Source organism: Anolis carolinensis, unplaced genomic scaffold, assembly GCF_035594765.1.
Source record: "Anolis carolinensis isolate JA03-04 unplaced genomic scaffold, rAnoCar3.1.pri scaffold_7, whole genome shotgun sequence".
NCBI classification, from domain to species: Eukaryota; Metazoa; Chordata; class Lepidosauria; order Squamata; family Dactyloidae; genus Anolis; species Anolis carolinensis.
The window spans coordinates 23,004,181-23,020,879 of NW_026943818.1; the positions used below are offsets into that span (position 1 = coordinate 23,004,181).

The 16,699-nt window shown below is 39.8% G+C and overlaps 2 protein-coding genes across 3 annotated transcripts in view; both read right to left on the reverse strand.

The window, feature by feature from the left end:
- Positions 1–13,590, reverse strand: part of vps53 (VPS53 subunit of GARP complex) — a 55,181-nt gene extending 41,591 nt beyond the window's left edge. Inside the window, exons 1-4 of the mRNA XM_003227880.4 lie at positions 13,434–13,590; positions 10,685–10,765; positions 10,165–10,214; positions 8,019–8,085 (exon numbers count right to left, since the gene is read on the reverse strand). Coding sequence (XP_003227928.2) covers positions 8,019–8,085; positions 10,165–10,214; positions 10,685–10,765; positions 13,434–13,517 — 282 coding nt within the window. The 5' untranslated portion in view covers positions 13,518–13,590. The remainder of the gene's footprint in view (positions 1–8,018; positions 8,086–10,164; positions 10,215–10,684; positions 10,766–13,433) is intronic.
- Positions 13,591–16,067: 2,477 nt separating this feature from the next.
- The window catches only part of LOC103280916 (galectin-9B), a 29,050-nt gene continuing 28,418 nt past the window's right edge, over positions 16,068–16,699 (reverse strand). For both annotated transcript variants that reach the window (XM_062960161.1, XM_062960162.1), the window contains exon 9: positions 16,068–16,375. In XM_062960161.1, the coding sequence (XP_062816231.1) occupies positions 16,232–16,375 (144 nt within the window). In that variant the 3' untranslated portion in view covers positions 16,068–16,231. The remainder of the gene's footprint in view (positions 16,376–16,699) is intronic.

Here is a 16,699-nt window from a genome sequence, read left to right on the forward strand (position 1 = left end):
TCCCCGCGAAACAGGTCCTTTTCAAAAACAAGTCCTCTTCTACAGATGTTGGGCAGGGAAAAAATAATTCCCCTTCAAAAATAATAACACCACCAGAAAGAGCAAAGCTATTTTAAGCCCGCAGACTTGGAAGACCATTCGAGGCTGGCGTTCTTGTTTGAGACACCGATTAAATAGAAAAAACCAACGATACCCCCAATTGGGAAATGTTACAGCGAGGTCTTCGTAACACACCATTTTAACAGCAATCCCATTACAGTAGAGTCTCACTTATCCAAGCTAACGGGCTGGCAGAACCTTGGATAAGCAAAAATCTTGGATAATGATTAAGGAAAAGCTTATTAAACATCAAATAACATTATGATTTTACAAATTAAGCACCAAAACATCATGTTTTACAAGAAATTGACAGAAAAAAAGCAGTTCGATACAGAGTAATGTTATGTAGTAATTACTGTATTTACAAATTTAACACTAAAACATTGCAACTTTGACTACAAAAACAATGACGACTAAAAGGCAGACTGCCTTGGATAATACAGAACCTTGGATAAGTGAAGTTTGCATGAGTGAGACTCTACTGTAATATTAATAATGTTATAATGTAATACAATATAATAATAATAATAATAATAATAATAATAATAATAATAATAATAATACACCATTATAATTGTATATTCATATTACATGTAATATAACTACAGGTAATAATATTACAATACTAACTGAGCCCAGCCACACGTTGCTGTGGCGAAGTATGGTAGTATGGGAAATAAAGTATTGAGGAATTGGTGGTAGTTAAGGTAAAGGTTTTCCCCTGACATTTAAGTCCATTATAAATGGGTTATATAGCTGTGTGAAAGGGTCTTGAGTCTACACGGCCATATAATGCAGTTCAAATCTGATAATCTGTATTTTATAGGCAGTGTGGAAGAGGCCTAAGTGAAGCCTAACTCTGCCTGTCCCCTGGGCTGAGTGGGTTGCTAGGAGACCAAGTGGGCGGAGCGTAGCCTTCTAACTGGCAGCAATTGGATAAAAACAATTATTCCTCTCCCTCTAATTAGGACTTTTTTCCTTTTCTTTTTGTTGTATGAACGTAGAGGCATGGATGAGGGGTTGTGCTGCCAAGTTTAGTGTTTCTGGAATATGTAGTTTTGTTGTTTTGCCGTAGGCCGAAATTTCATTACCCTTTTATATATATAGATAGTGTTATAGTACAATATAGTTAGTGAAGCTTGGATAAGTGAGACTCTTCTCTTGTTGTGCATAGTTTCACAATCTATTAGATATTACTGATTGGTCTTATATTATTACTTATCGTCATTTTTATTATTATGAAACTCTTCATAATTTCATCTACGCTGACGATCATGCCATCACCGCTCAAGCAGGGTGATGGTTTGAAATGGTTGAACAGATGCAGTTGAACTACTACTCCCAAAATCTAGATGCAAGTGAACTACTACTCCCAAAATCAAGGTCAATCCCATCCCACCAAACTCCTGCAGTATGTTCAGCTGTTTGTGGGGCTTCTCTATGCCAAGTGTGGTCCTGGTCCATTGTCGGTGGGGGGGGGGGTCACATTATTTCTGGATGTAGTGTACTACAACTCCCGAAAATCAAGGTCAATTCCCCATAAACTCCTGCAGTATGTTCAGCTTGTCATGGGAGTTCTCTGTGGCAAGTTTGGTCCAGATCAGTCTTTGGTGGGGTTCAGAATGCTCTCTGGATGCAGGGCGAATTACAACTCCCATGTGGGAATTGTAGTTTTTGGGGATTCCTCCCCAAAAAAACTCCTTTTCCCAGAAAAATTGCAATTTTCTACTCCCAAAGAGATCTAAACCAGATGCCGTCTTTCCCAATGCAGTGACTATAAATCCCACCCCACAAACCGGAGATGTACTATTATTCTATATTATATATTACATGTAATATTAATAATAATATTACAATATATTGATATAGTACAATATAGTAATTTATTGCCAGTATTGTGCTATGGTAATCATATAATATTGTATGTAAATTTAATTTGTAAGCCACTCTGAGTCCCCTTCGGGGTGAGAGGGTGGGATATAAATGTATTATATAAATAAATAAATACAGTAGAGTCTCACTTATCCAGCACTCACTTATCCAACGTTCTGGATTATCCAACGCATTTTTGTAGTCAATGTTTTCAATACATCATGATATTTTAGTGCTAAATTCATAAATACAGTAATTACTACATAGCATTACCGTGTATTGAACTACTTTTTCTGTCAAATTTGTTGTATAACAAAATGTTTTGGTGCTTATTTTGTAAAATCATAACCTAATTTGATGTTTTTTATGGTTCCCGTCCCCTTGATCTGGTCATGTAAGTGTTATTTATTGTTATAATTGTATTATTTTACTTTGTTTAATAATGTGTTATTACGTTGTTATGTAATGTTTATGTTACTTTTATGACTGAGTCCCATCCGGGAGATATGGCAGTATATAAATAAAGTTTTATTATTGTTGTTGTTGTTGTTGTTGTTGTTATTTAATAGGCTTTTCCTTAATCCCTCCTTATTTTATTTTATTTACAGTATTTATATTCCGCCCTTCTCACCCCGAAGGGGACTCAGGGCGGATCATATCTATATATATAAAAGAGTGATGGCATCACGGCAACCCACAAAACAACAAAACCACAGGCCCCCCAACCTCGAAATTTGACAACACAACCCAACATCCACGGCTCTAGGTTGATACAACAAAAAGAAAAATAAAGTCCTAATTAGAGAGAGAGGAATAATTGCTTTTATCCAATTGCTGCCAGTTAGAAGGCTAAGCTCCTCCAACTTGGTCTCCTAGCAACCCAATAAAAAATAATAATAAACACTACAAAATAATTAAAAACACTAAAAAATTAATACAATAAAATACTATAATAACAGAAAATAACTAAAAATAATACAAAAAATAATAAAATATAATAAATGAAAAGATAACTTATAATAAAATTAATTAAAAAATACAAATAACGTCAAATAAAAATTACACAACAATTTTTAACCCATACCACCACCACTTTGCCACAGCAACGCGTGGCCGGGAACAGCTAGTTACACATATAAGGCAAACATTCAATGCCTTGACATAGAACAAAGACAAAGACAAACGCAGGCTCCAAGCTGGCCTCGAACTCATGACCTCTTGGTCAGAGTGATTGGTCTCAGTTGGCTGCAGCTGGCTGCTCACCAGCTTGTGCCACAGCCCGGGCCCTTATTATCCAACATATTCGCTCAACCAACGTTCTGCCTGCCCGTTTATGTTGGATAAGTGAGACTCTACTGTACTGTGGATGATGGTGCTCGTAACCCATTGGAAATGGGAAGGGGCTTTACCCACCAAATAGGAGCGAAAGAGAGAACACAGATCTCTTTAGCTTCCGGCTTGAGTGGTGATGGCATGATCGTCAGCATAGGTGAAATTGTGAAAAGTTTCAAAATAATGAGAATAATAATAATAAAATAATAATAAAAACCCACCCAAACCCACAATGGCCCCCTTCATTTCAGAAATGCTTGGGGAACGGGAAGATAAATTCAGACACAGACGTGATTAATGAAGCTATTAGCACAGACAGGCAATCTAAAGGAGAAAAGGAATAGCAATTATAGTTTCAACAAGTTCTTCTCTTTCCACCGGGCTTGGGTTGGAAAGGAGGCAGAATTCCACGGCAGCCTGAAATGCAATCCCAGCGCCTTTCCTGTGAAAGCTGACCTGCCTCGCTCCCTCCCTTCCTGACCTATTAAAGTCCCAAAGCTGGGAAATTCCTCGCATTCCTGCGGGCTTTCGGCTGCTTGTGGCAAGAGTCTGGCAGGGAACAGTAAATCAACAGTCGGGGAAGAGGGCGGCAGTGTGCTTGGAAAACAAACACGCTCTCATACACTTCTTATTTAATTTTTCTACACCCAGATCTCTGGAAAAAACATCACTTTATGGATGATCACTCCCAGAATCCTAACCAACCAGCCTGGTGTATTCTAAGAGTGCTAGTCTTAGAATATTATAATACACAATATAATATACAATAATATATAATAATAATCTATATATATAAAAGAGTGATGGCATCAGGGCAGCGGACAAAACAACAAAACTACAGGCCCCTCAACCTCGAAATTTGACAACACAACCCATCATCCACAGCTCTAGGTTGATACAACAAAAAGAAAAGAAAAATAAAGTCCTAATTACAGGGAGAGGAATAATTGCTTTTATCCAATTGCTGCCAGTTAGAAGGCTAAGCTCCGCCCACTTGGTCTCCTAGCAACTCACTCAGCCCAGGGCACAGGCAGAGTTAGGCCTCACTTAGGCCTCTTCCACACTGCCTATAAAATACAGATTATCTGATTTTAACTGGATTATATGGCAGTGTAGACTCAAGGCCCTTCCACACAGCTATATAACCCATTTATAATCTTATATTATCTGCTTTGCACTGGATTCTCTTGACTCCACGCTGCCATATAATCCACTTCAGTGTGCATTTTATACAGCTGTGTAGAAGGGGCCTCATATAATCCAGTTCTAAGCAGATAATATAAGATACTTTATTTCCCATACAACCATACTTTGCCACAGCAACGCGTGGCCGGGCACAGCTAGTACAATATAATATACAATAATATATAATAATAATCTATATATATAAAAGAGTGATGGCATCAGGGCAGCAGACAAAACAACAAAACTGCAGGCCCCCAACCTCGAAATTTGACAACACAACCCATCATCCACGCCTCTAGGTTGATACAACAAAAGAAAAGAAAAATAAAGTCCTAATTAGAGGGAGAGGAATAATTGTTTTTATCCAATTGCTGTCAGTAGAAGGCTAAGCTCCACCCACTTGGTCTCCTAGCAACCAACTCAGCCCAGGGGACAGGCAGAGTTAGGCTTCACTTAGGCCTCTTCCACAGATTATCTAAAGCCCCAGCTTCTGCCAACCCAGAAGTTCGAAAACATTCAAATGAGAGTAGATGAATAGGTACTGCTCCGGCAAGAAGGTAACGGCGCTCCATGCAGTCATGCCGGCCACATGACTTTGGAGGAGTCTACGGACAACGCCGGCTCTTCGGCTTAGAAATGGAGATGAGCACCAACCCCCAGAGTCAGACACGACTGGACTTAATGTCAGGGGAAAACCTTTACCCTTTACCTTAACTACTCAATACTTTATTTCCCATTCCACCATACTTCGCCACAGCAATGCGTGGCTGGGCACAGCTAGTATATTTATATAAATATAATACTGATAATATTATAATGTAATACTCATAACAATAATACAATATAATAATATTAATTATTATTATCTATATATATAAAAATGTTCTGATAGTTTTTCCCTTAACTTAAACAACAAAACTACACAACCCAAGCACACCAAATGTGGCCACAAAAGACATAGTCATCCGGTCTGTGTTTTTACATCAAAAAAACCAAGAAAAATAAAGTTCTAATTAGAGGGAGATGAATAACTGTTTTTTTCCCATTGCTACCAGTTAGAAGGCTAAGCTCTGCCCACTTTGTCTCCTAGCAACCCACTCAGCCATTTAATAGCGCCCAGGTCTTTTCCTCACTGCCTATAAAATACAGATTATCTGTTTTGAACTGGATTATATGGCGGTGTAGACTCAAGGCCCTTCCACACAGCTATATTACCCATTTATAATCTTATATTATCTGCTTTGAACTGGATTATCTTGAGTCCACACTGCCATATAATCCACTTCAGTGTGCATTTTTTACAGCTGTGTAGAAGGAGCCTCATATAATCCAGGTCTAAGCAGATAATATAAGATTATAAATATACAGTAGAGTCTCATTTTTCCAACATAAACACCCCGGCAGAACATTGGATAAGCGAATAGATCAAGCTGCTCAATGTGGTATACTACTATATAGTAATATTTAATGCTAATATTGTGCTATGCTAATAATATAATTTATTGTACGCACATATTATTTGTAAGCCGCTCTGAGTCCCTTCGGGATGAGAAGGGCGGGATATAAATGTAGTAAATAAATAATAGTCCACAACGTTTTTCCCCAGATAAGAAAAAACAAATTCACACACACACACATATAAAAGGGCCCTCTGGTCCAACCCTTGCTATACAGAAACACACAACTAAAGCACTCCTGAAAAAGGCCCATTCTAGTGTTTCTGAAGGCTTTCATACGGGGACAATTTCCTCCTAGATTTTCTGTTTTTCCTCCACCACAGACACCCCAGTGTTTCTTACTTTCTCCATTGGTGTGGAATTTACATGATCCCACCCACTGCCTCTCCCATAACCTTTTCCTATTATTTTCTATCACACACAGCAAACAGAGGAATTGATCAGCAACTGAACATACAAGAGAGGTTTGGGGAGAATTCACCATGATTTCTAGGAGTTGTAGGGACTGGGATGTATAGTTCACCTGCAATCTAAGAGCACTTGAACTCCACCAACCATGGACCTGGAACTCACTTGGCACACAGAATCCCCAAGACCAAGAAAAAATACTGGAGGTCTTTGGAGGGATTTATAGGAGTTGTAGTTCACCCCCATCCAGAGCACACTATAAACCCAAACAATGACCAAACTTGACATACATATCCAATATGCTCAAATTTGAATACTGGTGGGCTTTGAGGGGAATTGGGCTAGACATTTTGGAGTTGTAGTTACTGGGATGTATAGTTCACCTGTAATCAATGAACACTCTGAACTCTACCAAAGATTTCACAGGACCAAACTTGGCACACAGAGCCCCCATGATCAGCAAAAAATACTGGAGGTCTTTGAGGGGAATTCACCCTGATTTCGGGGATTTATAGTTCACCTACATCCAGAAAGCACTGTGAACCCAAACACCAATGGGTGTGGGCCAAAATTGGCACACATACCTGATATGCCAAAATTTGATAACAGGAGGAGTTTGGGGAAACCGACCTTCCTTTCTGGGAGTTGTAGTTTATTTATTTATTTACAGTATTTATATTCCGCCCTTCTCACCCCGAAGGGGACTCAGGGCGGATTACAATGAACACATATATGGCAAACATTCAATGCCAACAGACAAACAACATACAGTATAGACAGACACGGAGGCATTTAACATTTTTCCAGCTTCACGATTCCGGCCACAGGGGGAGCTGTTGTTTCACCGTCCACTAGTGGCTGTACTTCCTCATTCCTTTCCTCGTGTTTTGCTGGCAGTTTTATGGTGTTATAAATTAGTTAAATTAGCCTCCCCGCATAAAGCGTACCTAAATTTCCTTACTTGACAGATGCAACTGTCAAGTAAGGGCTGAATAGGTCAACAGCAAGCTGGGCTATTTAATGGTCGGCGGCTTAACCCGACCCGAGCTTTGAACTCATGACCTCTCAGTCAGTAGTGATTTATTGCAGCTGGTTACTAGCCAGCTGAGCCACAGCCCAGGTCGGGTTCACCCACAACCAAGAAAACTATCCTCCGCTGAAGATGGACCTGGACCAAACTTGGCACACATACCTGATATGCCAAAATGTGACTTCTGGAGGGGTTTGGGGGGAACTGACCTTCCTTTCTGGGAGTTGTAGTTCACCCACAAACACAGAAGCGGTGACCTCCACTGATAATGAACCTGGACCAAACTTGGCACACAGAACCCCCATGATTAACTCAACCTACTGGAGGAGTTTGAGGGGATTGGCTCACCATAGTGGGAGTTGTAGTTCACCCTACAGCCAGAGAGCACACAAACCCCACCAATGATACATCCAGAGCAAACTCGCCCAACATAACAAACTTTAAGTACTAATGGAGTTTCTCAGGGTTAACCTGGCATGATGTCAGTTGTAAGTTCACCCACAACCTTATGCATAGTGGTGTAATAAAATGACAAACTCCATACTGGGATATTAATAGGTAGGACTGAAGCCCCCCAGGCCTCAAGAAAGATATTCTCTTAGTCTTTATTTTGCTGCCAAATAAACAAGACGTACCTCGCGGCCATCTTGACCCACATTGGTTTGCCCTCTCACCACCGTCCGAATATTATCGTCTAGCCGTCTGCAAGGAGAGGAGGAAAAAGCAGAGGGCCCTTTTAAAAAAATAGATCTCTAACTGAACATTCATTTAAGGAAATTAAATGTCATTTTGAGTGTCTTTATATATATATATAATTGATATTATTTTATATTTCATGTTGTGAATATATTGCACATTTAATACAAATGTTCATACCTACACATCGTTTATCTATTATCACATTTCTCCATCCTCTTCCCTTCTATATTGTCTACTCACATATCTAGTATATCATAATTCTATTCATTTTTCCCCCTCCCCTACCTCATACCACAATTCCATTAGAAATTTAACTCCATCCATGAGCACAACTTTTCCCATTTCTGTACAATAGTTACATTGGCTTTGCTTCTTTTTATCCAAATATATTGTCCATTTTTCTTTAATTTTCCTCAATTTATCTTCCTTCTTATCCTCAGAGGTTACGTTTGCAATCATTTCTGACTGGACCAGGTCAAACAAATAATTATTCCAATTCACCATATTTCACTTTTTTTTCCGTCTCTTCAGCCCCAAGCTATTACTGCCTTCCCTGCAAGAATCATAGCTTTGAATAGATCTTGATATTTTACATTGATCGTATTGTTCCCTAATATACTCATCAACATCAATTCCATGTTTACTTGAAGTGATATTCTGAATAATTCCTCTATTTTCCCTGTTATTTTTTCCCAAAATGTTTTTACCCTTGGACATTCCCACCACATGTGAGCATACCACCCCTTGCCTAATCCACAATGCCAACACGTTGAACTTTTATTCCTGATCATATTTGCTAATTGTGTGGGGTACGGTACCATTTCTATATGAATTTCCTTTCCATTTCTTTGTACAGTAGAGTCTCACTTATCCAAGCTAAACGGGCCAGCAGAAGCTTGGATAAGCAAATATCTTGGATAATAAGGAGGGATTAAGGAAAAGCCTATCAAACATCAAATTAGGTTATGATTTTACAAATTAAGCACCAAAGCATTATGTTTTACAACAAATTTGACAGAAAAAGTACAGTAGAGTCTCACTTATCCAACATAAATGGGCCGGCAGAATGTTGGATAAGCGAATATGTTGGATAATAAGGAGGCATTAAGGAAAAGCCTATTAAACATCAAATTAGGTTATGATTTTACAAATTAAGCACCAAAACATTATGCTATACAACAAATTTGACTGAAAAAGTAGTTCAATACACAGTAATGCTATGTAGTAATTACTGTATTTACGAATTTAGCACCAAAATATCATGATGTATTAAAAACATTGACTACAAAAATGCGTTGGATAATCCAGAATGTTGGATAAGCGAGGCTTGGATAAGTGAGACTCTACTGTAGTTCCATGCGCAGTAATGTTATGTTGTAATTACTGTATTTACGAATTTGGCACCAAAATATCATGATCTATTGAAAACATTGACTACAAAAATGGCTTGGATAATCCAGAAACTTGGATAAACGAGGCTTGGATAAGTGAAACTCTACCGTACTTCTCGATTTTAATTTTTGTGGCCTCTCTTTTTAAATTCTCTGTTATTTGTCTTGTAAGTACCCCCTCTTTTTGCCATTGGTCTTGTAATGTTCTTATGATATATCCCTCATCTTTGTATATTACTTCCACCAGCCCTTTCTCTGAAATCTGTGCTTTCTTAATTATGTCTTCCATCATATTCTCCTTAACTATACATTCTCCATATTTTCCTCGTTTCAGTTTATTATATAGTCCTAATATCTTAATCCAGTTTTATTTCCAGTTGACATTTTGAGTGTCAACTAAGCATTGCTTTCTGTGTGTCAAAACCAAGGCGAGTTTAATAAAATCCAATTGATCAGAGACTGTTGTCCCACCTTTTGTTTCCATAATGCTATTGGAAATACGGAAATCGGAACAGTCTCCCAATGTATTAGCATTGATGAAATGCCTGTGAACTTCCCACGAACAGTCTAATAAAGAAGCTGTTCAATGCTCTGGAATCCCAGATATATTCTGATGCAGGGCCGGCTTTGGCTGAAGATACCACTTCCCCATTCAACACAGAGAAATGTAAACAAACAGCTCTCAACTTACCTTATTTTCAGCTTGATCTTATTCACCACGTCATCAATGTTTGCCAAAGACTGCAAGACAAAAATGGCACTTATTAGTGCATTGCTGTGAGTTTTCCGTGCTGTGTGGCCATGTTTCGGAAGCATTCTCTCCTGACGTTTCGCCCACATCTATGGCAGGCATCCTCAGAGGTCGTGAGGTACTTACTAACTGGATTATTAAGTTCTATTTTGTGGATGGACAGATTTGATAGAGATTAGGGTAATTCACTATATTATTTCAGGATACAGAACAGGTACCAAAAGCTCTTTTCGTTGTATTTGGGAAGAAAACAAACATGAGTGTCTAAGATTTGCATTTGTTGCTTCTCAAAATACTTTGGTTTGGATGCCAACAGGATGGGAATGGTGGCCTCTAGTGGACAAAGAACGCAAAGCAAACAGGACCAATTTTGGATTTTTTTTACACTGCAGAAGCTGGAGGAAAACACAAGGGGGAAATGACAAACCACGCAAGCCACCCGGCAAAAGGCTCCACTCACTTGCTCAGTTGGGAAAAGCGTGTTGATGTATTCCACGGCGTTGAAGTCGGCTCTGTCCAGCGGATCTTGACTGGGGAACACCTGCGGGTTGAAAGAAAGAGAAAAGTCTCTTTTATTTCCCAATGCTGATAACCGAGCCTGGCAAACTTTGTCTCCCAGATTGCCCGAAACTACTGGATGCAGACTTTCTCTAGGGCACATCTACACTGTGGAATGAATGCAGTTTGACACCACTTTAATTCATCATAGCAAACACTGTTGGACTGCAAACCCCGTGAGTGACAATGATAAACACTGTTGGACTACAAACCCAATTATCCACAATAGTAAACACTGTTGGACTGCAAATCCCATGAGTGACAATAATAAACACTGTTGGATTGCAAATCCCATGAGACACAATAGGAAACACTTTTGGACTCCAAACCCCATGAGTGACAATAGCAAACACTGTTGGACTACAAAGCCAATTATCCACAATAGCAACTGCAAACCCAATGAGTGACAATAGTAAACACTGTAGAACTACAAAAATCCAATGATCCACAATAGCAAACACTGTTGGACTGCAAACCCAATTATCCACAATAGTAAACATTGTTGGACTGCAAACCCCATGACTCACAATAATAAATACTGTTGGACTGCAAACCCCATGAATGACAATAGTAAACACTGTTGGACTGCAAACCCAATTATCCACAATAGTAAACAATGTTGGACTGCAAACCCCATTGACTCACAATAATCAATACTGTTGGACTGCAAACTCCATGAATGACAACAGTAAACACTGTTGGACTGCAAACCCAATTATCCACAATAGTAAACAATGTTGGACTGCAAACCCCATTGACTCACAATAATAAATACTGTTGGACTGCAAACCCCATGAATGACAATAGTAAACACTGTTGGACTGCAAACCCAATTATCCACAATAGTAAACAATGTTGGACTAGAAACCCTGTGACTCACAATAATCAATACTGTTGGACTGCAAACCCCATGAATGACAACAGTAAACACTGCTGGACTACAAACCCAGTTATCCACAATAGTAAACAATGTTGGACTAGAAACCCTGTGACTCACAATAATCAATACTGTTGGACTGCAAACCCCATGAATGACAACAGTAAACACTGCTGGACTACAAACCCAGTTATCCACAATAGTAAACAATGTTGGACTAGAAACCCTGTGACTCACAATAATAAATACTGTTGGACTGCAAACCCCATGAATGACAACAGTAAACACTGCTGGACTACAAACACAGTTATCCACAATAGTAAACAATGTTGGACTAGAAACCCTGTGACTCACAATAATCAATACTGTTGGACTGCAAACCCCATGAATGACAACAGTAAACACTGCTGGACTACAAACCCAGTTATCCACAATAGTAAACAATGTTGGACTAGAAACCCTGTGACTCACAATAATAAATACTGTTGGACTGCAAACCCCATGAATGACAACAGTAAACACTGCTGGACTACAAACACAGTTATCCACAATAGTAAACAATGTTGGACTAGAAACCCTGTGACTCACAATAATAAATACTGTTGGACTGCAAACCCCATGAATGACAATAGTAAACACTGTTGGACTGCAAACCCAATTATCCACAATAGTAAACAATGTTGGACTGCAAACCCCATTGACTCACAATAATCAATACTGTTGGACTGCAAACTCCATGAATGACAACAGTAAACACTGCTGGATTACAAACCCAGTTATCCACAATAGTAAACAATGTTGGACTAGAAACCCTGTGACTCACAATAATAAATACTGTTGGACTGCAAACCCCATGAATGACAACAGTAAACACTGCTGGACTACAAACCCAGTTATCCACAATAGTAAACAATGTTGGACTAGAAACCCTGTGACTCACAATAATAAATACTGTTGGACTGCAAACCCCATGAATGACAACAGTAAACACTGCTGGACTACAAACACAGTTATCCACAATAGTAAACAATGTTGGACTAGAAACCCTGTGACTCACAATAATAAATACTGTTGGACTGCAAACCCCATGAATGACAATAGTAAACACTGTTGGACTGCAAACCCAATTATCCACAATAGTAAACAATGTTGGACTGCAAACCCCATTGACTCACAATAATCAATACTGTTGGACTGCAAACTCCATGAATGACAACAGTAAACACTGCTGGATTACAAACCCAGTTATCCACAATAGTAAACAATGTTGGACTAGAAACCCTGTGACTCACAATAATAAATACTGTTGGACTGCAAACCCCATGAATGACAACAGTAAACACTGCTGGACTACAAACACAGTTATCCACAATAGTAAACAATGTTGGACTAGAAACCCTGTGACTCACAATAATAAACACTGTTGGACTGCAGACCCAATTATCCACAATACTAAACAATGTTGGACTGCAAACCCCATTGACTCACAATAATCAATATTGCTGGACTGCAAACCCCATGAGTGACAATGATAAACACTGTTGGACTGCAAACCCCATGAGTCCCAATAATAAACACTGTTAGACTCCAAACCCCATGAGTGACAATAGCAAACAGTTGGACTACAAATCCAATTATCCACAATAGCAAACACTCTTGGACTACAAACCCAATGAGTCACAACAGGACTGCAAATCCCCTGAGGGACAATAGTAAACACTGTTGGACTGCAAACCCCATGAGCCACGCCCGTGGATGCGAATGAGGAGCCCACCTGCTCGATGGCCAGCTGCACCTCAGGCGCCAGCTGCAGGGCGTCCTCCAGGTCGTCGGCCAAGTCCAGCTCGTCGTCCTCCATGGCAACCACAACAGGCCCGACTCCTCTCCTCAGGAGACACTTCCGGGAACAGCAGCATTCTGGGACACTGGAGGACCAAGACGGGGCAGCCAATGAGCGCGGAGTGGGCGGGAGGAAAAGAAGCCCCGCCCACCTCTGGCCCCGCCTCTTTCCTTGCGGGCGGGGGAGCTGCTCTTTATTATTATTATTCAGTCCTAACCCAGATCCCAGATCAAACATTTGCAAGTCAAGCTTTGAATAAGAGGAAAGAATCAGAGTAAGAAATGTTCTGGATTGCACAGTAGAGCCGCAGAATGAAGAGGAACATAGCCATTGGGATATAAATGTAGTCAATAAATCAGGGGTCCCCAAACTAAGGCCCGGGGGCCGGATGCGGCCCTCCGAGGTCATTTACTTGGCCCCCGCCCTCAGTTTTATAATATAATATATTGTACATACATATAATAATGATAATAATATTATAATGTAATACAATATAACACTAATAATAATACCATATAATAATATTAATTATATAATCTATATTACATATAATATTACTAATAATATTACAGTATAGTGGTATAGTTCAATATAGTAATATATGATGCTAATATTGTGCTATGCTAATAATATAATATATTGTATGTACATATAATTTGTAAGCCACTCTGAGTCCCCTTTGGGGTGAGAAGGGTGTGATACAAATGTAGTAAATAAATGCAGTAAATAAATAAATAATAAATAAATACATTTTAGACTTAGGCTCGCCCAAAGTCTGAAATGACTTGAAGGCACAAAACAACAACAACAACAACAACCCTAATTAACTTGACTATCTCATTGGCCAGAAGCAGGACCACACTTCCCATTGAAATCCTGATAAATGTATGTTGGTTAAAATTGTTTTTATTTTTAAATAATGTATTGTTCTTTCATTGTTGTTGTTGTTGTTGTTTTTGCACTACAAATAAGACATGTGCAGTGTGCATCGGAATTTGTTTGTATTTTTTTTTCAAATGATAATCCGGCCCCTCAACAGTCTGAAGGATTGTGGACCCCTGCAATAAATAAACAAATATGAATAAATTCAAATTGTTTGGGTTCACAGTGCTGTCTGGATGTAGGTGTAGGTGAACTACAACTGGATGTAGGTGAACTACAACTCCCATAAATCCCTCCAAAGACATCCAGTATTTTTTGTTGGTCATGGGGGTTCTGTGAGCCAAGTTATTTCCAGGTCCATCATTGGTGGAATTCAGAGTGCTCTTAGATTGCAGGTGAACTATACATCCCAGCACCTAGGAATATGAATTCTCCCCAAACATCTCAGTTACTGATCAATTCCTCTGTTTGCTGTGTGCCATAGAAAAGAATAGGAAAGGCTTGAGGGAGAGGCAGTGGTCATGCAAATTCCACTCCAATTGAGAGAGTCAGAAACACTGGGGTGTCTGTGGTGGAGGAAAAACAGAAAATCTAGGATGAAACCATCCCAGTAGGATTGAGGGAGAGGCAGTGGGCGGGGTCATGCAAATTCCACTCCAATTGAGAGAGCCAGAAACACCGGGGTGTCTGTAGTGAAGGAAAAACAGAAAATCTAGGATGAAACCATCCTAGTAGGATTGAGGGAGAGGCAGTGGGCGGGGTCATGCAAATTCCACTCCAATTGAGAGAGTCAGAAACACTGGGGTGTCTGTGGTGGAGGAAAAACAGAAAATCTAGAATGAAACCATCCCAGTAGGATTGAGGGAGAGGCAGTGGGCGGGGTCATGCAAATTCCACTCCAATTGAGAGAGCCAGAAACACCGGGGTGTCTGTAGTGAAGGAAAAACAGAAAATCTAGGATGAAACCATCCTAGTAGGATTGAGGGAGAGGCAGTGGGCGGGGTCATGCAAATTCCACTCCAATTGAGAGAGTCAGAAACACTGGGGTGTCCGTGGTGGAGGAAAAACAGAAAATCTATGAGGAAACCATCCCAGTAGGATTGAGGGAGAGGCAGTGGGCGGGGTCATGCAAATTCCACTCCAATTGAGAGAGTCAGCAACACTGGGGTGTCTGTGGTGGAGGAAAAACAGAAAATCTAGGATGAAACCATCCCAGTAAGATTGAGGGAGAGGCAGTGGGCGGGTTCCAAGTCCATCATTGGTGAAGTTCACAGTGCTCTTAGACTGCAGGTGAACTATACATCCCAGTCCCTACAACTGCTATAAATCATGGTGAGTTTTCCCTAAGCTTCTCTACTATGTTCAGCTACTGATCAATTTCTCTGTTTTCTGTTTGTCATAGAAAGGAATAGGAACGAGTTAAGGCAGTGGGCGGAGTTATGCAAATTCCCCACCAATGGAGAGAGTCTGAAACACTGGGATGCCTGTGGTGGAGGAAAATAAAATAAAATCTAGGATGAAATGGTCCCTGTATGAAAGCGTATGGTGCTTGTGAAAGACATGGGCAGGGCTCTTGGACATGTTCACGGCGCCCGCCATAACCTGCAATGTCATTGGAAGGAGGGCCATTGGTATCTCCTGAGTAGTGGGAACTATAGTTATTTGTGGAAGTGGGAGCCACACATGTACATGCATATTTTCACTTTTATTATGTGTATAGACTTGGTGCATTTATTCAAAGGGTTACATGGCAGAGCTCTGATTGAAATTTATAATCCTGGTTAATTGACAGCTGTCAATCACAGCATCAGTAGGGCTTGGGGGAAAATACACATAGAATTTGGTGCAAATTAAGAAATGCTGGTCAGTGTGACATCGCCCTCCACCTCGAGCTGATTGATCTGCGGAAGATTGGGAATACGGTAGCTGTAATCGAAGAGATGGTGCCCATTCACAGCCACTTTGAAGCCCCGCGTTTCGCAGAGAATACACATCTGTAAAAAAAAGAGAAGAGGGGGAATCATTATTATCTGCCTCTCCCTTAACCCTTTCCTATTCTTTTCTATGGCACACAGCAAACAGAGGAATTCATCAGCAACTAAACATACTAGAGAGGTTCGGGGATTATTCACCATGATTTATAGAAGTTGTAGTGATGAAGGTGTATTGGGAAAATATAATACAGTAGAGTCTCACTTATCCAACGTTCTGGATTATCCAAGCCATTTTTGTAGTCAATGTTTTCAATGCATTGTGATATTTTGGTGCTAAATTCGTAAATACAGTAATTACTACATAGCATTACTGCATATTGAACT